The sequence below is a fragment of the Copidosoma floridanum genome, unplaced genomic scaffold, assembly GCF_036245765.1.
Source record: "Copidosoma floridanum isolate Cflo_tuat_1 unplaced genomic scaffold, Cflo_Japanese_pri ptg000009l, whole genome shotgun sequence".
NCBI lineage: Eukaryota > Metazoa > Arthropoda > Insecta > Hymenoptera > Encyrtidae > Copidosoma > Copidosoma floridanum.
Window position 1 is genome coordinate 375,448 of NW_028321886.1, and position 21,009 is coordinate 396,456.

The following is a 21,009-nucleotide window of genomic DNA, read 5'->3' on the forward strand; positions in this document are numbered from 1 at the left end:
TCATGGCATATTCCAGTCTCAACTCTCGATGCCTATGATTTAAATAAGTTTTAACTGCTGGCCTGCGATATCTCATGTTGCTTTTTTTTTTTAGTGATGTAAGAATTGTGCGTTCGTGAACGTCAAGTTGCATTCTAGCAGGTAGACTATTGACAGGCTGAAAAGGATCATCTTGAATTGTAGCAACAATTTGTTCGAGATCATCATCAGGAATCTTCCACGGGCGACGATTGTATTTCCGTAAATCTTCAGCCAAAACACCCGTTTCCTCCTCTTCTCGGAATCTGTTTCTCCATTTCCATACGCAAGGTTCCAGACATTCAAAATATTCACAAATCTGGATATTTGTTTGTCCTAATGCTATAAGAGCGCGCATTTGATTCAGATTTTCAACTGTAGGTCGAAACGGCATTTTGGGCTTAACGTTTTTAAATAATAAATCAATAAGAATTGCTGGTGACATCCATGCATGCATACATATATCGTAAGTGATGAGAAGAAAACTAAGTGTTACGTCTTTGTTTTAGGTAAGTATACCTAAGTAAACGCGAGGGAGGGGAAGGGGGTTGATTGTTTCTATATATAACAATCCTTCCCGCGTTTAATCCTAGTGTATCGTTTCTTATGTTTCGACATTTCTATCCAGATTCTATCAACATCTTGCAATTAAAAATGAATAGAAAGGAATTAGAAGTGGTGCATCAAGTCAGTTTGAAGCCCATGTTGTACAATCCTTCAGATTCCTTTGTATCGGTGTAATGAAACGAAAGCAGTCATCTGGATTGAGATTGAGCATGAGGTCAACCAAGTTTTGCCAGAAAACGATCAGAGTAAGACATCCATCAAATTTCAGACGCCTACCGTGAGCATCAACGACATTTTTTTTTTTTTACATTAAAAAATTATTTGTTTCAGTGAACCCACGTGACGCAAAAATTATTTATAACAGATTGCGCAACCAGTACAATAGGATCCAAAATAAAATACATCGTGGTGAGTGGTTCAGGGATGTTATTTCAAGAAGAAATGATGATATCCTGGCAAACCTTGATTTTTTGCGTTTCTTTACCAGACATCAACATGGATGGCCTAGCACTCCATGAGGTAAATAGCCGACGGGAAAAACATCTCCCTTCTAAGACACCCATTTACTCCAATAATTATGTAAACAGCAATGGCATAACAATTTTTTTTTTTTCAGATTGCAAAATTTTTTTCAGTGATATTACATTCCCAGGCAATCAAAATTGTGCTATTTTTTAAAATAAGTATAAAAAAAAAAAAAAATTGTCAAACAAATTAAAGGAGAAGTAGGGTGTAAAACAATTTTTTATAACACGAATAAAATGAGTAACTTTATTGAAGAAAAAAAAATTTTTTAATTCAATACTATACATAGTGAAATAGAATATAAGAGTTACGAGACCCGGGAAGGCGGCCTTATAGATTCAGGTTCCGGTTCGATTTTATCGACAGTCTATCAAAGTTGGTGATTTTATAAATATAAGTTTGGGAAGAATTAAAAAAATTCTTTTTAAAATAGTAAATTTTCTTAAATTTTAAATTAGTAAATAGTATTTACAATAGTAAAAATTGATTTAGTAAATTTTAGTATTTAAAATTAGTGAAATTGTACATATAACTACTTCCTGCTTTAAAAGTGGTAAATTTATTGCATGAGTGCTGTCTGTCGAACTTGAAAAGTATGAGCAAACAAATTATTATGTATTTAGCTGATTTTCTGAGCCAAGTAGAATGAAATAACAAGGGTAAGAAATTACTTGGAATATACATGTATTAATTCCAAAAGAATTATTGTACAACTGACTATGATTTTCATAAAAATAGTTTGATTTGTGTGGTAAAGACCAATTGCATGAATTTTGAATTGTAAATTGTAAATAAGAGAATAATCAAAAAATTACTCTTTTAAAAAGATGAAATCGTCAAAATCATTGATTTTAAATAATAATTCAGAAAATTTACTACTTTGAAAAGACTATTTTTAGGTGATCACTCCGTCGACTCTGAACGCACACTCTTGATTCTTGAGTGATACAGCAGTATACCAGGATTTAACGCCACCACAAATATCACAGCTTATGTCAGTCACCACTTTCACTGGAATCAAACCTGTTAAATAATACACTACTGAGTCTTGCATAAAATTTTTTGTAAGTATATGATTTACATGGACCTTATGAAAACTCGAAACTGTTACAACGTTTATTGGAGTCGATAGCAGGAATCATCAGCGATGCTTTCATTGACCAAGTTGAGGCAGTTACAGTAGAAAGACAAAAATTATATTTTTATAACCTAAAAGTAAATAACAAAAGTATAACAATGTATAGTGGTAAAAGTTTCAAAAAAACTTACTTGTCAAGGAGCAAGTGAAACTTGGTTGAAATGAAACAAAGGTGACAAGTGCTCTTAAGTTTCACTTTTGAAAATGATGATTGAATAATTTAGGCTTTAAATTCCAATTTCACCTTGCTTTTCATGATTTGTAAACAAAGGAAAACATAAACAAAGCAGTTACAATGGTTAAATAATCATCATATTTCAAAATAATATACATTTACTTGCTTATTCAATTTCACATGTCAACTTGATTATGATGTAATAAAAGAATCCAGAGCATTACTTTCCATTCGTTTTTTTCTGCAACTTTCTTCGAATACTTTTTTTCCAATACTCTGGGCGTTATAATATATTCTCATCAAATTATTACTTAACTTTCAACCTGACTGACACTTGACGTTAAATGTGTGTTTTGATTTGAAGAGGAAGTATCGTGCCAACCTTATAAAAATCAAAAGATTCCTATAAAAAAACTGCTATGATAGTCCGCAATCTACCCTACTGACAGTCGGACGAAGTTACAGTGGTTCTCTAATTAGATTGAAAACTCTTGAAACATTTTTGAATTTCGCGGTTTTCGAATTAAGGTACTGCGAGTGTACATCTTAGGCTGCGTATACATGGAGTCTTGAACTTTCAGGACCAGCCCATATGCCCGTGTGAGTGCGAGAAAGAGAGTAATATGTTCTTGCTTTTCACTCGCACTCACACGGGCTTATGGCTGGTCCTGAAAGTTCAAGACTCCATGTATACGCAGCCTTACACCGTGCTCTCTTTACCAGAATCCGTAATCTGACGATTTTCCGCAGAAATATTTTTTGCTGGCTCCGACCATGTGCGGAATACGATTGCAGAATAAGATTAGCTTATGAGCCACGGGAGGAGTGAGGGATACGGGAGGTTATTTCTCGTTGCTGAAAAGAAATCATATTGTGTACTTATTTGATTGAGCTTCTTAATTGTTAAGCAATTCTATTTGTATCACGACAGCCTTAACTCATCAGCCTATACGCATGACAGCGTTGGGGAAGATGCGGAACGCTGACAAAAACCACCCAATAACCCCGCAACCCACAACCACTGCGGAAAATGTAGTCTGCTAACTAATTAATGTGCGCGCGTGTTGACTGTCGACTCAATTTTTTAAATTAGAACCGCAGCTAATGGCTATAAATTTGTGTTTAAAAATTGTGTTATAAGTTGAGTGTTGGATCAATAACATTCATAACTCATTGCTTAGGTAATTATAGGTATGTCACGCGACATATTGGACATGTTGACGGAGCCACAGATGACCAAAGTGTGTGCTCCAATGGTGAGGTACAGCAAGTAAGCAAACAAATAATTTCTTGAATGAAAAATCCCTTGGCTATCGTTCATTTGTTTTGTATTAAATAAAAATTTTCTTACAGACTACCGTTTCGTACTTTGATGAGAAAGTACGACTGTGACCTCTGCTTCACCCCGATGATCCTTGCCGACGCGTTCGTTCAGTCGTCAAAGGCACGGGACAGCGAATTTTCAACGAGCAAAGACGACAGGCCGCTTGTCGTGCAGTTCGCTGCCAACGAGGTGGATGATTATGTTGGAGCTGCAGAACTCATTGCACCGTATGTATATTATTATGTACTCAACATTAAAAAACACGTTTTGGGCTTACCAAAAAATTGTTTCAACTTCCAACAGCTACGCCGATGGTGTTGATTTGAACTGTGGCTGTCCTCAACGATGGGCCATGAAAGATGGCTATGGGGCTGATTTATTGACCAAACCACAGCTTGTCAAAGACATGGTTTACCAAGTTCGAAATAGGATACCACAGCCCTTTACCGTTTCTGTAAAAATTCGTCTATTAAAAGATTTACAGAAAACGATAGATCTCTGCCGAATTGTGGAAAAAACTGGCGTGTCCTTTGTCACGGTTCATGCAAGGACTCCAGACATGAGGAATGAACCTATTGATTTGGAAAGTTTGAAACTTGTTAGGAGTTCTGTACAGTTACCAGTTATAGCTAATGGAAATGTTAGGAGTCTTAAGGATGCCGTGAATCTGTATAAAGACTCCAAATGCAATGGTGTTATGGTTGCCAGTGCACTGTTGGCAAATCCTGCCTTGTTTTCAGGGTTCGCGAGCACTCCTGTTGAGTGTGTACAAGACTGGCTTGATATAACATCAAGCATGGGTACCCCTTTTATGTGTATGCATCATCATTTAGTTTTTATGCTGGACAAAGTATTGACAAAACAAGAAAAACAAGTGTTTAATGTTCTCAAGACAAGGAGTGACGTTTATGGTTTTCTTGAAAAACGTTTTAACACTGTTCCCAAGGCATTTTGTGAAAAGTATAAGATGACTGACTGTAAATTTGAAGTTTTGCCAAAAAAAATTGTTAAAAAAACCAACGAACATGATGTATGCAATATAAGCTTGGAAAACCTTTTCATTTGACTTACCCAATGGTAAACATGTACATAGACTGTTTAATTTTTGTATAGTTATTTTTTTACTGAAGAAATATTGTTAGGTGGGTAAGTTAGGTGCCGAGATGTTGTTTGAACCGTCTAATTCTATGAATAAATAAACAAAATTTTATAATAATTAAATGAATTTATTTTGAATTAGGTGCAATGATACCAATGTGATGTTTAAAAGCTTTCTTGTCACTTTTCACTCATTTTTTTTTTTTTTTATATTACACAAACTCTCAAGCGATTTAAAGATACAATAAATACAAGTCTTTTCGACATTACCTTTTTTTGTTTTTATTTTTTTTTGTTTTTTTTTTTGTTTTTTTTTTTTTTTTTTGTCATTTATTACAATAACGAATTTATACTTGTTATATTCAAGAAAAAGTACATTCTCGCTGGCAGTACGGAGCTTTCCGATCAAAAAACTTTGTCTCAAGTTATCATATGAACGACATCAATTATAATAAATCGCTAAAAGGGAACGTACCGTTACTTAAATAGTGTATTTGGTAAATGCGACTCTTAACACGCACGCCATTCGTTTACTCTTTTTTTTTATTTTTATTATTTTTTTGTGTTCTCACCACTTTGTTCACAAATGGAAAACGCAAGGCAATTTGGCGCATTATTTTATTTAAGTGATCTGGAATCATATCTCACTTTTTGTTAATAAGAATAATGGAGTCATTTCTGTTTGGTGCATCGCTCGATTTTATTTTGCTCATCTGTTTCACAAAAAATCTCTGTTGCTCATACATTTTCGGAACAAGTTGTATCGGTTGTTTGACATTTTTTATTTCCTTAATTATGTTTTTTTTTTTTTTTTTTTTTTTTTTTTTTTTTTTTCTCACAAACTCATCACGCAAAATTTGACAACAAAGTATTCGCACCAGAGATAAACATACGCCATCCTATAACGCTTTATTTTCGCTTGAGAAATTTTTTACAAGTACAGTACTAAATTAATACTCGAGGAGATTTGAAAAAATACTGACATCTCGTTCGTTTATTCTTGATTTACAGTAAATTTGTAAGTTAAGTATGTATACTATGTATATATGTATATAAGCACTTGGCGTCTGTGCCAAAACGAAACAAATAGTATAGGCTTCCATTACTCTCCATTTCGAGAACCAATGTGACATCGAAGTACAAAGACTCTTTCCCCGCGTCCGCGCTCCTCTCTCCCATCAGCTGCCGCTGAATTTTCGTCCAGCGATACTCGAGCTTTCGTTTTGCAACTGTACACGCGAATTAAGCCTAGCGAGGAATTATCGTTGAGTTTAACACGATAAACTATGGAAACGTTTTTGTTTCGTCTTTTTCTTTTACTAGCTCCACTTCTTTGGCTTGTGGACTCGTGACTGACCGTAAATATATGTATATATATTATGCGTATTTATTTATTTATATATGTATACATCTATACATTTCTTTCTTTCTTTTTTTTCTTCGTTTAATTTGTTGGTTTTTCTCATATATTTTATATACTTAAATGGTAAGATAATCGCACCCATTAAAATCTTCTGTTGGACTTGAAAAAAAATATCGATAAAACTATCGACCAATTGAGACAAAAGTTGAACAAAATATCGATTCTACACATTAAACTTATTGACAATAATTTAGATTAAAACTTTCGTCGAAGATCCTAATGCATGCGATGCGCAGTAATCGATCACTCGCTCGTGTACACATTTATACGCTCTCGATCCGGAATTGTTTGTAAATATTTTCTGAGAAATATCCAAATTTTTTTTTTGTCTTTATATATTTTATAATTGTTCTCCTTACATGTCTATACATAAGCACTAGCGGAATACATTTATTTCGCAGCATGATTGTTCGAGTAGTGGATTTTTTTTTCTCCAAGTATTAAATAAATACATCTCACCAGGAACTGTTTGGACTCTCTTTTTCTTTTTTTTCAATTTTTTCTTTTTTTACTTTTTATTGATCCCTATAGATAATGCAAACACATTTTTGTGATTGAAACCAAACGACCAAACTAACAGTTAACGCAAACAGAAAAGTAAATAAATCATCAAACGCACTTTTCACATGACAGATATAAATATACAAACAATGTTTCACAGATCTTTCAACCAAGACGAGCTTTCGTATTGTTATTTTTTCTTCTCTTACTTCACTTATTCCTTAAACTTAAACATAAATAGTAGATAAACGTAATACAGAGTTTCAGCCTTAAAACAGACGTACTTACGATTTAATCATCAATTCAAGACTTTGACTGGGGTTTTCGGTCTATTTGTTTCATTGCCCCGTACTTATAATAGGTACAGACACATCACTCGCGCAAAAGAGAACGACGAAAGCAAAGCGAGATAGCGAGACCATTTTGTACAATATATTATATGCTTACTCCCTCTTGAAGTAACTTTGCGCGATTGGACAAAAACAACAGAGTGTATATACACAAGCAGTCGCTCGTCATTGCATTAGAGGAAAATCGCGCCCAAGTATACTTGCTTCTTCCCGTAACCGAGAAGCAGAGGGAATAATAATAATAATAATAATAGTATATCGCATTTAATTATTCACGCATAATTACGCCTCTTGATGTTACACCCACGTTAAGGCGCGACCTCCTCCTCGGCGGGGTATTATGCTGTACATGGTGGTGTTTTCTCAAAAAGGTACAGCGGAGGGAAAGAGGGAGACAGGGACAAGGACGCTTCCGTCTCTTTTGCTGCCCGCAGCGAGTGCCTTTCCGAGAGACCCACCCCTTGCAGGGTGCACTAATTGACTAGCATCGTTCATAAATGTGGGGGTACATTTATATGTGTGTACACGTCTCTCTCCGCATCGGTGTCCTCTCACATTCTTCGTTCCTTCTCCCCCCCCCCTCCTATCGCCCAATCACGCGTTTTCTTTTTTAATATCTTGTGCGTGGGTCGCTGTATCCCAGCTTTATTTTGTCTTCTCTTTTTTCCCTTTTTTTTTTTTGTTTTTTATCTACGAGTGCGTTCGAAAAAGCTCGGGCCTGATCGCGATTACTTTTTTCAAAGGCTCTTTCTTCTGAGAAAGGAAACAAAAAAATTGTGAAAAAATGTCATCGAGTATCGTATTGTCTTTTTTCAGAAGCCCGTAGAACAGTTGTATTCAAGAAAAGAAGAAGAAAAAAAATTGTCGCCCAAGAATGAACCTTTTAATTTGCCATGAATTAACGCCGATGCACGAAAAAGAAGAAAAAGAATAGCCACGGAGAAAAAGCGCAATTACAAACGACAACAAAGAGGTCGAGCTTTCAGCCGCGCCACAAGAGCGCCCGAGCTTTTTTCCGGAGCCCCTTCCCTTCAAAGCTTTCACTTGAATAAATACACACGGACACTGGGACAATCAAACGACACAACATAACTTAAGAACACAGTAGAGGTATTTTTTCTTGCCCTCGTACAATACAAAACAGAACAGAAAAAAACACACACACACACACACAACTCGCACGTTACAATGGAGTTAATTGTGTCCGGGTAGGGTGGCATATACATACAGGCTGTTCTGGAGGACGAGCAAAGAGCTACTGCTCCTGAAAAGTCGATTCTTTGTTTCGCGAAAAAAAAAAAAAAAAAAAAAAAAAAAAAAAAAAAAAAAAAACAATCTCGAGTCACGGTACGAGCATCGGCGAAATCAAATTTCTACCGTATACCTTGAAATGGACTCCAATTACTCGTCTTTGAGTATTTATGTGTTTCGTTTGTTTGCCATGTACAACGGGTGATGGGGAGGAACCGAAGCGAAATTCAACGGAGCGCGCTGATGGATATTTTTCGAGCGAAAAAACGCGTTTTTTGCTCGGCGCTTTGAAAAATCGCGCGACGGTCCCGACGAGGCAAGAAAAACCAAGAGCGACGATTAAGCTCAGATTAAATTTCACCTCGTCGTACCTTCTTTTGCACGTTAATGATAAGCGTTGAACAAAGCAAACGACGCGCCCTTCGCAGGGTTACACAAACGACCAAAACACAACTTACGCACACTCCAATCGGATCGCTCGCAACTGTACAATATTTACAACAGGGCCGTACAGAAAAATATGTTTTTATTTTCGGATCTATCGTATTTTTTTTTTCTTTTTTTTTTTTTTTTTCTTTTTAATTTTTCCCCCCTTTCACGCACGCAACCTTCTCCGGTACCAATAGTCAGTCTTGTGGGCTCGCCTGCCCTTCCTTCCCCCGGTCGAAGCCGCTGCATGGCCACGCTGCTCTTCTCGCATCCCCTTTGCACGTGACGCGCAGCAAGTATTTATACAATCGGACTCGAGCAAAAGGAAAATAAATAAACAATATTGCGCAGCAAGTGAAAAAGCTCCATGCCCATCGGAACGCGAATAATCTTTGGCATACGTGTGAAGAAACAAAAAGCTCGCGAGGGGGCGGAGCAGAGCGCGACACCCTAGGAACACTACCCGGCGGCTACAGCAACCCTCTCGTGGTCTCGCTGCCGCGTAACGGGGACATCAGCGCCGTCGTTGTCGACGTCTTGCCCCTCCGCGCGGCGAGTGCAGGCGTCAGCGAAGGAGAAGCAAAAGCGCGTGGCTCCGGCTTCGGTCTGTTACGTGGCCGCCCTCTGCAGGGCTTGGTGTCCGTAGGCAAAGGCCCCGGGGCCCTCGCGTCGCGGGTAGTCCGGGTGCATGAGGTTGTACATGATGGCGAATATCGTGCAGGCCGCGTAGACACCCAGGGCCACCCACCAGAGCAGCTGCTCGTGCAAGCGTTGCTCAAAGTTCTTGAGTACCAGCAGGCCGATCGTCAATCCGGCCAGTGCCCCCGTCAAGTGGGCCACGTACGAGACCGGCAGGCCCAGCTGCATGTGCTCCGCCGCGTACCTGTCGTAGATCGCAAAGCCAACGTCGAAGCTCGCTGAAAAACACAACGTTTATCATTCTTTTTTTTTTTTTTTTTTTTTTTTTTTATTATTATTTTTTTTTTCTTATTGTCATTGGAATATTATTGCAACTCCCCTCCCCCATATAAATATATACACAGGTGGTCTAATGAGAAGCAACTCCTTGAAAATTACAAGGTGCACAAAGAAACGCCGAGGGAAAGGTGACGGGGGGGGGGCAGAGAAAGTAGTATATATTTATCTTATACATCTGTAGGGCACAAAGAAACACACGTATACATAAATATGTGTGTAGGAAGATGCCTCAAGTTGGTGCAGTACACACGTGTATGTATGCAAAATAATATGTGGGACGTAATAATGACAAGGAGAGGGAGAGATACGACATTTCTGTATGAGTACAATAACATGGATATAGGTGAATGCTTGGATTTGCAAAGTGAGATTCACGAGGATATGAAAAGCAGCGAGTAGTTGTATACAGTTTTTGGTTGAAAGGAAAGAAATTTTTTTTTTTTTTTTTTTTTTTTTTTTTTTTCGTAGCGACGCGTTATTAATGAGATTTTGCGCGACGAAGAGGAAACAACCAAGTGCAGAAGTACAAATCTTATAGATACACTAATTAATCCATCAGAGTGCAATGGTTCTACCAGTCTAGAATATTTTTTAAGGTACAATTGTAATAGCTAGTAAGAAAAAAATGGCCCCTTCAGAGAAAATCACCCCTTAAAGTATAAATACAGTCGGTACAGATTTAAAAACACAAACATCGAATCTAGTTTCTTATACGAGTACCCATTGCAAACTAAATAAAAAAAAAGAAGAAGAAACAGTGAAACAAAGTGTATAAAGTAGTCGGTATATATAGTATAGCAGCGCCACGAGGTGTCGAAAAAGAGAAAACCGAAAAAAACCGAGGGACCTTTTGGTCGTCGGATAAGTTAGTGGAGGAGGTACGACTACTACTATCGCAATGTATACTATACGAACGCACGTAAGTACATATACGGGATACGAGGGAAAGAGAGTGAATCGCTCGGAAATAAATCAGGTGCGGAGAGAAAGGGTGTATTTTTAAAGCAAACGCGGAAAGATTCTTCTGCCACCCTTGACTTTTTTTTTTTTTTTTGTTTATTTTTCCTACTCACTCTCTCTCTCTGCTCGTCTCTGCTGCTGGCTTTTTATCCCGGCCTTCGATTGCAGCTGTTTTACAAATGGATCGAGGTGTCGGGGTACTGCTGCGCTGTTGTAAAAACGTTTCCTCCCTCCCTTCCGCTATCTTCTCTTTTAATTCGTCCTGCGAGTGACAGTTGTACAATTTTCTTTTTTCTCTCCCCCCCCTCCCCAATGGAAAACCATTCTCCGGTAAACGCGTGAAAGTGCGGAACCCGATACGGTGTAAGTGAATAAAAAAAAGTCACGAGGACTCGCAAGGACACAACGTTTTTAGCTTCAAAAGCTCCATAGGCCATTTTTTTGTCACCCTCAATTTGAATGGATATTTTATTAAACTGTTATTATTGTCCTTCCTATACGTGTGAAAGAGACACTTTGAAAGAAGGAGGTACGGACATTTTGTTCTTTTAGTAATTGGGATAATTAAAATCGCAACTTTTTTCAACAAAAAGTGCGTAAGTAGGTACACGATACTTGTTAGAACAGCATCCCCGAGCTGTAGGTTCGCAAACTTTGACTCGCAGTTGCGTCCGATCGTCAGCTGTACTGTTTTTCTCGGACTCAACGGAAAAGTTAATGAGCAACCCTTATGCATCTTCCTCTGCACAGCGAAGGGTGGCTCAAAGTTTCGCGCAAGTCAGTGCCAAGTGTTTCAGCCCCACAAAAGTTTTTTAATTATTCTCTCCAGCAAACGATTCCGCGAAACGGACACCGCTTTATATACACACATACCCGCAATGGGAAAATACGTTTTACACCGGTCTAGTGATGCTTTAAACTCGGGGAAGGGTGGGGCAGGGGGGCATTATTCCGCGAAAAATGTTCAAAAAAGCGAAAGAGGGTCACTTATTACCAAAGCGGGCGAGCAAACACGCGCGCGCTGGCCATCATTAACGGGGGATGGAAAATTGCGCGTCGGTGGACGTGGGCTTTGGGATAATTCAAGTAGAAACGCGCGTGATGAGCGATCGAAAAAATCGGAGTGGCTCATAAATATAGATTTATGTATAATTACGTTCTCATTCACGATGGCACGGTGCACGTGTCGAACGAGAGGGTCTTATTGATTTGGTTAGAGAATGTTAATGGCTCGACCTGGTTTGGCTCTTGTCTCTCTCTTTTTGTCAGCGCGGTAACGATGGTGTTTATTTTGCGCAGCTGCCAACCGCGAATAACGCACATCGACGAGTTTATCGTAACAATCTCACGGTCACGTAAAATCGGAAAAACTCGTAAATGGTTTAATTTTCGAGGAAAAGAAGAAAAAAAAAATTCCATTTCAGAGCAAAGAGATATAGAGGCGCGCGCACAAGAGCACCCGTAAAGTTAACTTCAAAGAGTTTCGCTTTGAAGCGTGCCCCTACAGCGCGTTGAAACATAAAAATAAAAAAAATAAAAAATGGAGTAAAAAAAATTATTCGAGCGCCGACTAGGAGTGTTGAATAATTAAAAAAAGGAGAAATGTTTAATAGAACCGTCAACGCGCGCGCGTTCTGAAAAACAAGAAAAAGTCCGCAGTTGGAAGGATTGAATGAAAAAAAGAAAGCACACGAGCGAGTGTTGAGTGGAAACGTTTCTTCGTTAAAGCCTCGACTCGATAAAAAATACGCATTTTCTTTCCGTTTTAAAACCGATGCCATCCATCCTTTTCTCACCGGCGCAGCGTCAGCAGAGAGCCAAAGTAAGCGCTCGATGCTCGCCAGTTGGAAGAATCGGAAAAGCGGCGCTTCTCCTTTATCTTTTAATTAAAAGTTTCGGGGGATGGAACAAAAAAAATATACATAGCCCGCGATAGCGCGCATCAAAAATCGAGGGAAAGATGATTGATATATATATATACGCGATCTTATTTTCGATGGGCAAAGTGTTTTTTCGTTTCCCCGAGCGACGAGTGCCTTTTTTTGTCAAAGACGCACCCTTTCGCGGAGGACATAGTTTTTTTCAAAAGCAAAGTTTCGAGGTTCAATTTCCCCGCGCTATTAATCAACGATGTGGGTGTGGGAAAAAACGAAATTATTTTTCGCTATATTTTCCGGGAGAGTTCAGGTGGAAACGCAATTCCTCTTTCTCTCTTTTTTTTCTAGCGGCCAGCGTAGGAAGTGCACCGTGCGAGCGTGAAAAATGTAAAAAGCCGCGCGAGCACGGTAACGGAGAGGTATATAAATATATGCAAGGATAGCTTTGACGATCACGTTATATGCGTGTTGAAAAGTTAACGTTTACGGGGACTCTCTTCTATGTATATGTGTGTAACGACTCGTGTTGAGTCAAACGAGTTTCATGGCTACTTATTGTAATTGTAGAAGAGGGGAAAAAGGTATTTTTGAGTATATAATTATGAAGTAAGTATGTACAATTAAATATTAAGCTTACAATTAATTAATTTTAATGACCCAAGGTCTCAACGCTTTCTGTACTAAAGATTTGGAATGGAGTAAAAGTACGACTGGTAGGTATGACGTGTTCTATGTAACACATAGCTCTAAGGATTTAGTATCTTTATTGTTGCACCGAAATCGTGTGTACAAATTGCTATGAATCATCGAACTATACGTATCTGATAGATTAATATATAAAAAAGTAAATGGAAAAAAACTTCCCGAGTTGAAAGATTCAAACGAAAACCACGTAAATCACAAAACCCCTTGAACTGCAGCTTCGAACCACTCGAAAGCAATCAGTAGCATCATTATCGGGGAACAGCACTCGAAGAAGCGCCGTATATATATGGCACACTCGCAGGGTAGAGGGGATACAGATATGTACAGATGCAGAGAGTAAACCAACCGATAATGAAGATGCCGATGAGCCTGACGATGCCAAACTCCATGTTGTTGTAGTTGAGCAGCACATTGGCAAGGTGGGCGGCCAAAAGGGCGTACACGCCGCCACTCGCGCCCACGAGGTACACATCCGTGTCGAAGACCGACGTGCCCAGGGAACCTGAAACAATAACAACCGAACGCGTTTCCTCGTTACTATGTGGTATCATCATTATTATTTTTATCATCATTATTAATTTATTGTACGTATATATAAGTATGCAATTATCGATACATTTTGTGCTTCATAAGTATTATGTTATGCGCTAATGAGGGGTGCTCTGTCGAGGCGGATTGGACGCTAAAGGGTTGCCAAGTTAGACCGAAGGGCGTAAAAAGAGGCAGTTTCATGGACGGGTTGATGGTATTGTTTGAATATACTGTATGATGGTGCGAAATTTTAAATTCCCATATATCGCTGTATTGTACGCTAAGGAAAAAGAGGCTATTACGTCGTTTAGGTAAAATTTCATTAAATTACATTTTTTTCAAGCAGTAAAAATTTAACCATTTGCGTATAGGTATAGGCGTAGTAAATTTTTGCCGATAAACACCGTAAGTATCTTTTCGCTCAGCCAACGGCGCATCAATGATTTACAAGGAAACTAGGTACTTAAATAACAGCCTCAAAGAGTTTCGAAACGCAATTAATCTCGCAATTAATTACCCTCTTCAATTAGATTAAATTATCAGGGCGGAAAACCCTGTTGCACTCTTTTTTTTTTTTTCATTTCATTTTTCGATCCTCCAAAGAGAAAGAAGCTCGTTAAAACCTTGTCCGCCTCGAGGCAAACGAATAAAGGGAACGAGCTCTCTCGCGGTCGCTCCGAATGCGTTTATACATGTGCGCGCAAAGCGCCCACGATGGACATCCTCCCTCTAGTTGCCCCCAAACAGAGAAGTAAGACACCGTACTCCTCTGACCGAGCGTTTAATTAAATGCACTTTTCCACGGACTAAGAAAAACTCGAGAAAAATTACGTTCAAATTGAAAAACAAAAGTCAAGAAAAGAGAGTTCTGGGCAAGAAGAAAAAAACGCGGCCACTCGAGAGGTTATTCGCATTAGGCGATAGAAAAAACAAGGGAGCACGGCAGCTGTACGCGCCCCCTCTCCCACCCCGTAGCTTATTAACGCTCGTGCATTTCTTCTCGCGAGGCCGCAGGGCATATTATTATTTTTTTTTTTTCATCATTCGCCAAGAGTGAACTGCTGCAGGAAAATTCGCTCGTTGTTTGTCGCGAGGATTGTTCGGTGTGGGTTTTACACGCTCAAGATTTTCCAAGTATTTTCCATCGCATGAAATGGAAAAACCACCCACCTGTTCAGAATTCAATTATAATGTATACATCTAATAGTTATGCGTATGTGTAGTCATGCGTTTACTAGAGCCATCCTCTATATCGATGAACGTACGATACACGCGAAGCACAAATTACCGATTGTCGCGATCATATCTCTTCCTCGCGCGGAAATGAAATGCACAAAGATGCAATTGAGCGGAGCGTGATGCACAGGTGAGAAAACCGAGCTCCGACAAAGATGTCCGTCATTATAGAGTCCTACGGACACTGACGGACCGTCGCTCACGCGGCCGGGCTCGGCTTACCGATCGCCGATCCGCACAGAGGCTTTGTACAATAATTATACATACGTACCGCACAATAACTATACATCCCTTTCGCTTCTTTTGCTATTCCCACGAAATGACAAGCGTCCCAAATAACAGACAGCGCAAGTACTTTGCACGAGGAGGAGGGGGGGGGGGGAGGAGTTGTCGCGCGCACCTCCGAGCTGGTGCGTTAGATAATTAATATACGGAGCATATAAGTGTATATCTCTCCTTTGCTGTTCCTCAGATTCTTATACGTATATATACACATTGGCATCGATTTCTCCGCTTCCGTCTCCTCTGTGTTGTTGGATCGTTGGGCTTTGGAGCCGATGACTCGCAGATAATACATAATAGGTAGTAGTGCAGGTGTGCTGGCCGAGGTGGTGTAATCTTAACATATATATAGCAAATGGTATGTCACGTCTTTTTCGATGATTGCTCATTTGCCTGATTGACATCGCAAACAAAGGTGATGGTCCCCCTTCCGTATTTTCGGCCCTTGCCTAGATTATATTACATGTTATATACCTATACCCGTGATACTTTAGCCCCGTGCAAAAGCACAAAACACACACATATGCTACACATAGCGCTGCAGATGAGTAATTGACTCGCCGGTCAATCGATACGCACTACCGGTAGTACTTGTACTTGTGATCGAGATGTATACTCTTCTTGCGATCCAGAGTGGAGCCGAATGGAAAAAAAAAATCGAGTGCTAACAATGGACGTTCACCTATTCTCCTGTAAAGATCGCAATCGCTAGCTGTGCCGATGAATTTAATCGGGTGTCATAGCCATACATATATACTCCGCAAAGCGGGCCTTCAATTACAAAAATAATCTCCGGCAAAAAACTCGAGAGAGAGAGAGAGAGAGAGAGAGAGAGAGAGAGAGAGAGAGACGGTGAATCCTCGGGGGGAGGAAGAGAGAAAAATCATCGAGGCTCGAGTGGGTAGGTATATTTCGAGCACTTGCGATATTCAAGAGCAGGGCCATGAGTGGCTCCATTTGTATTACATGCGTACGCGAACTTTGCCGTGGCTCCGAAGTAAGAGGCTTTATTACACTCGCCCGCTTCCTCCTCCTCCGCTGACGCGAGTTCCTTGCACGCGGGCTTACTCTAAATGTTTTCTTCGGCTCTGCACTTGTGCGTTTCTCCTCTCTTTTGACCCTCCTGGGGAGCTTGTTTTTTGCTTTTTTTCTCCCTCTCCAGCTGCATGACACCTTGTAGCTTATATACCCGATGCATCAACGCAGGGGCGAATTTTGCATATTAGATTCCCCGTTTTCCCGTCGCCTAGCCAGGCTGACGGTACCGAAATATATTTATTAGAGGGACAGCCCAACCACCGTAACATTTAAGATCCATGTTTCAATGAGCGTAAATAGTTGTATCTTTCCTTTGGTGACTCCGAGTGATCAGCAGCATTTGAAAATTGACGTTTGTTTTGCATACGTTGGATCTTCATATTCTCATTTGTCGAGTATAAGTGTACATTGTAAACATGGCATTATTATGCTGTCGAACAAACGAGTGAACAAAGGAGCACGAAACACGAGAGAGGCGCGGAAAAATAGAGAAAGCGAGAACACGACGAGAGGAAGCTCGCCTCGGAAACTCTCTCTCTCAAGCGATGAAAAAAAAAAAAAAAGGACAAAGAGGCTCTTCCCGAAACTCCGACGACAACTACGGCAATTTCGGGGGAGGAAGAGAGGAAAAAAATTATCCTTGTGCACTGTTATGGCAGTTGTCAATTGCGTGCTTACCGGCGAAAAAAAAGATACAGCGCCGCAATGGGTTTAGGTATACAAAGGTAGCAGCTTATACCGTTGCACTTGCAGACGCGGAAAATTCGACTGATGGAGCAACCATATACTTGTACTGACAATCTGTAATTTACCGTGATAGCATAAAGGAGGAAAAGGAGGCGCCGTTCGCGAAAGACACAATGAGATGTGAAAATCATGCCTCGCTCCTTATTCTTCGCTGCAAATTGAGCGTACAGTTATATAACAATACAGTCGCATACATTTCAATGGAAAGACGAGGAGGACGTACATTCATTTTGCATGGCTGACGGTAACGATTTGACATATAATGTCCTGGTTTTGCAGGTGATCTGCACTCAGCTTTCACGTGCAGTGATAATTGGATACATCCACCCAGTGCGAGGTGAATCAAATGACGAAACAATTTATTGGAAAGTGCATAGTATACACAGAGTTTAGAAAATAATATCCACGTCAATGTGAAAAAAAAACCCGTAATTTTTTCATCAAGAGAGAGAGAGAGAGAGAGAGAGAGTGTTATCTCTGGAATCTCTCGTAGTTGGTTGTTTAACGATCGTTAATGTGCAACAATTGCAGAAAAGCTTTTGCAATTGACGAGGGCACTTTGTATTATGTACAGAGTACAGAGCCGGAAAAAAAGAATCCATTCAACAACATCGCACGCGTTTGCGATTAAACGAGCCTTTTTTTCTGTTCAGAACATTTTTCGGCGATCGCCATATCCGTGGCTCTACAGCAGCTCCGACGGGCTTTTCATACACCTGCACGTATCATCAAAAAAAAAGCGCTGTTCATCACACGCGTCAGGGGTCCACGCGCGTATAAAGAATGGATTGGCTATCGGCTTTTCCACCCCCTCCCCCTCGCCATCCTGTCACGAAAAAGAGAAAACATTTATGTTTGCCGAAGCGATTCGCGGTTGTTGCTGAAGAATGAGTTCTCTCTTTGGGCAAGCGCGGGGAGCAAGTGACACATAAAAAAAAAAAAAAATAAAAAAAAAAAAAAAAATAGAAAAACTCCCCCTTTCAGCGCACGCGAGTTTGTAGATGTGCACGCGCGCGGAGCGTATGCGCGAACGGGAAAAGCGAGAGCTCTATTATTTTCCCCGACCACTCCGCCCTTTTTTCCCGTGACACGCTCTCTCTCTCTCTCTCTCTCTCTCTCTCGCTTTTGTTTCTATTTCACGGAAAACTCCCCGTTATTATATGCACCTCTCTCCCGTTCATGACAATGGTAGCAGTAGAATTTTTTTTTTTTTTCGTCTCGGGCTCTTGTGTTTCGTTACTTTCATTGTAATTAAATAGAGCGCACTTTTACCCGTAGAAAACGGCTTTGGGATTTCGTTGCTAAATACACGGGGATTTTTGCAATTTTCAGCGATTTAGTTCGGCCAGAGTTGGAATTTTTGTACGCCTAAGGAGTTTGTTCTCGAGGGGGTCCAGTGACAGTTTTTTTTTCATTGAATGTACCAATGAAAAAGGTATATTTTACTCATACAAAGATTCGTTGAAATAATAATTTGTTTCAGCTTGATCAATTGTACGTACGTGGGAAAAAAAAGAAAAAAAAAAAATTCACGGCGACGAATGTTGATAGAGCACTTGCCTTTTTTTTCCTGAAAGCTAGGTAGATTAAAAACACTATCCACATACCAACTAGTCATAGTGGCACGAATGAGCGCGAGCGTGTGATGTGTACACGTATATAGGATACGGCATATAAAAGGAGAGTAAAAGGCCGCTTCACTGCGGCGGAAGTGATCCGATGCGGTTGAATGCAGGATGCAAAACTCTTTTTATTGCACCTATACTTACGCGTTATACGTGAGTGGGTGTGTATGTAAAGGCGCGCGTGCAACACCGTTGCCAAAAAAAAAAGAAGAAAAAAAAATTCTCACACCCTTTTCATTTGATCTTTTGAGCGCGCCTGGATTTTTTTGTCACTCTTCACAATACCCTGAACGTGCTTGCGTTTGTTTAGTTTAAAAGAATCGCGGGACGAGCTGCGAGTATATTATTTTCGCGACTCGATTTCACTGGTGAAAGATAAATAATACGGTGGGCTTGCAAATTGGGTCGTGATCTAGAAAAAAAGAAGAAGAAAAAACTTTCAAGGTCGGGAGAAATTAAGATCAAGCCTATATACTTACTTCCCGTCGACTTGGTTTCGAAGAACAATGGACACAATAATTGTAATTGGACGAAGAATGGAAAGTAACTATACGCTCATCGCGGAGGAGAGATGGCGATAAATATCGGCTGTGCGAACGCGCAAGGAAAAAAAAAAATTGTGTAGTATGTGGCTCTTGGTTTTATATTGGTATCCAGGTGTTGTAATTCTTATCAATATTAATATTTTTCTTGTTCCGCCTTACACGGTCCCTGCGTCTACATCATACTCCGATTTCAATGTTTCAGCACTCGATTTGAAATACGATTGTTCCTTGGTAAGATAAATTTAGCAAAGTACAGTCAACACCTCTAGAGTAGGGATATTGAAAACCACAGGTACTTATCGCGTTAGTGAAACAAGACGTGAAGGTATCATTTTATCGTCTCTCTATTGATTCGCTAAACCAAATGATGGCTTTATGCAATCGCATTTGAATCCATGTAAACAGCAGCCCTCTGTAATAATCACACTTCTGCTCCTTTAGAATTCATTTGCACAGCCACTAGACTCCAGTGAACACCCATACCTACTTTTTACTCGCTTTTTACAATACCGACCCATGCTACCACCGGATCCCGCGTAGATATAGAGGTAAAACGCCATAAGGACTGGCTCAGTCAACGTTTTCCCGAGCCCGTGGCACGCACACAATATAAATATATTGTACCTATAGACTCATCAAGTACGCAGCGAGTTTATAAAAGGGTGCTCCACACTCTTCCTCCTCCTCCTCGACATTAGCACTTTCCCGCGCGCTGTGGGTTTATATGCATATACATGTATAAACGAACAGAGAAAAATCTATCCCATGCCTGCCCTAGACTCCATACCTACATACCACTCTCTTCCAGGCTTAATTACCCCGATGAGTGATAAGATAAAAGCGCACTGCGCTCAGTTGTACGTTTATGTATTTATGTACCTATGTAACCCATACGTATATACGTATATATATATATATATATCTTCGCCTATAGGAATGAAAGAGACGACGACGAAGAAGCAGCCAGCCACAGGTTCGGCGTGCATGCACGTATATATACGCGCGATAGGCTGGCATATGTATGTAACATATACGTACACTCGTATTGGTGCTGTTGGCGCGGCTTCGCGGGCGAGCACATTAAATTGAATGCGAGGCAGAGGAGAGAGAGAGAGATAGAAGAGCACCGGAAGCGCGTGTGAAAAAGACGAGGCACAACGTAGGTACACGTATGCATACCTAAATACGCGAGGGAAGCGCGTTAGGTGTGCGTGTACCTACATATACGTATAGGTATACGGCTGTGCGGCCACTGCAGGAATTATTTACGTTTAGCTGATGAGGGGGGAAGATTGTAAGTACTCAACTGCAGTGATCCCCGCTCATTTGATCCCCCACCCTTTCTTTTTTTTTTTTTTTTTTTTTTTTTCAATCTTCTTGCAATGGGTCGATTTAGATTTTGAGCTGTACATTTGTAGGTGTACGCTGTTGATGCAAGTGAAATAGAGCAGAGTACAGGTACTTATTTTGATTCGTATGAGGGGCCGAGAGGAAGAGAAAACACAGAAAAAAAATTGTACGCCAAGCAATTAGTCCCATCGCCAGTGATAGTATTAATATGTGCGCGGGTATACGCGTATACATCATCAAACGAGCAATAACCAGGAACATCCTTTCCCGACGTCCTACGATCGTTGACCCCACACCAAAACTTTGTACACACAACGGAGGCTCTCACATCAAACG

At 40.1% G+C, this 21,009-nt stretch overlaps 2 protein-coding genes across 2 annotated transcripts in view; one reads left to right on the forward strand and one right to left on the reverse strand.

The window, feature by feature from the left end:
- Positions 1 to 3,207: 3,207 nt before the first annotated feature.
- Positions 3,208 to 4,919, forward strand: LOC106643348 (Dihydrouridine synthase 4). The gene is made up of 3 exons (XM_014358443.2): positions 3,208 to 3,693; positions 3,777 to 3,974; positions 4,051 to 4,919. The coding sequence occupies exons 1-3, from the start codon at positions 3,617 to 3,619 to the stop codon at positions 4,811 to 4,813; spliced, it is 1,038 nt and encodes a 345-aa protein (XP_014213929.2). The 5' UTR covers positions 3,208 to 3,616; the 3' UTR covers positions 4,814 to 4,919.
- Positions 4,920 to 8,432: 3,513 nt separating this feature from the next.
- stet (stem cell tumor) overlaps positions 8,433 to 21,009 on the reverse strand; it is a 348,127-nt gene continuing 335,550 nt past the window's right edge. Inside the window, exons 8-9 of the mRNA XM_014358450.2 lie at positions 13,666 to 13,821; positions 8,433 to 9,716 (exon numbers count right to left, since the gene is read on the reverse strand). Of these exons, the coding sequence (XP_014213936.1) occupies positions 9,409 to 9,716; positions 13,666 to 13,821 (464 nt within the window). The 3' untranslated portion in view covers positions 8,433 to 9,408. The remainder of the gene's footprint in view (positions 9,717 to 13,665; positions 13,822 to 21,009) is intronic.

What these genes read in the sequence shown, in the direction of transcription:
- LOC106643348 (XM_014358443.2), top strand. Translation starts at nt 3,617, where the DNA reads ATGTCACGCGACATATTGGACATGTTGACGGAGCCACAGATGACCAAA. An exon ending in CCAATGGTGAGGTACAGCAA is followed by an intron (nt 3,694 to 3,776) that starts GTAAGCAAACAA and finishes ATTTTCTTACAG; the next exon opens with ACTACCGTTTCGTACTTTGA. An exon ending in GCTGCAGAACTCATTGCACC is followed by an intron (nt 3,975 to 4,050) that starts GTATGTATATTA and finishes AACTTCCAACAG; the next exon opens with CTACGCCGATGGTGTTGATT.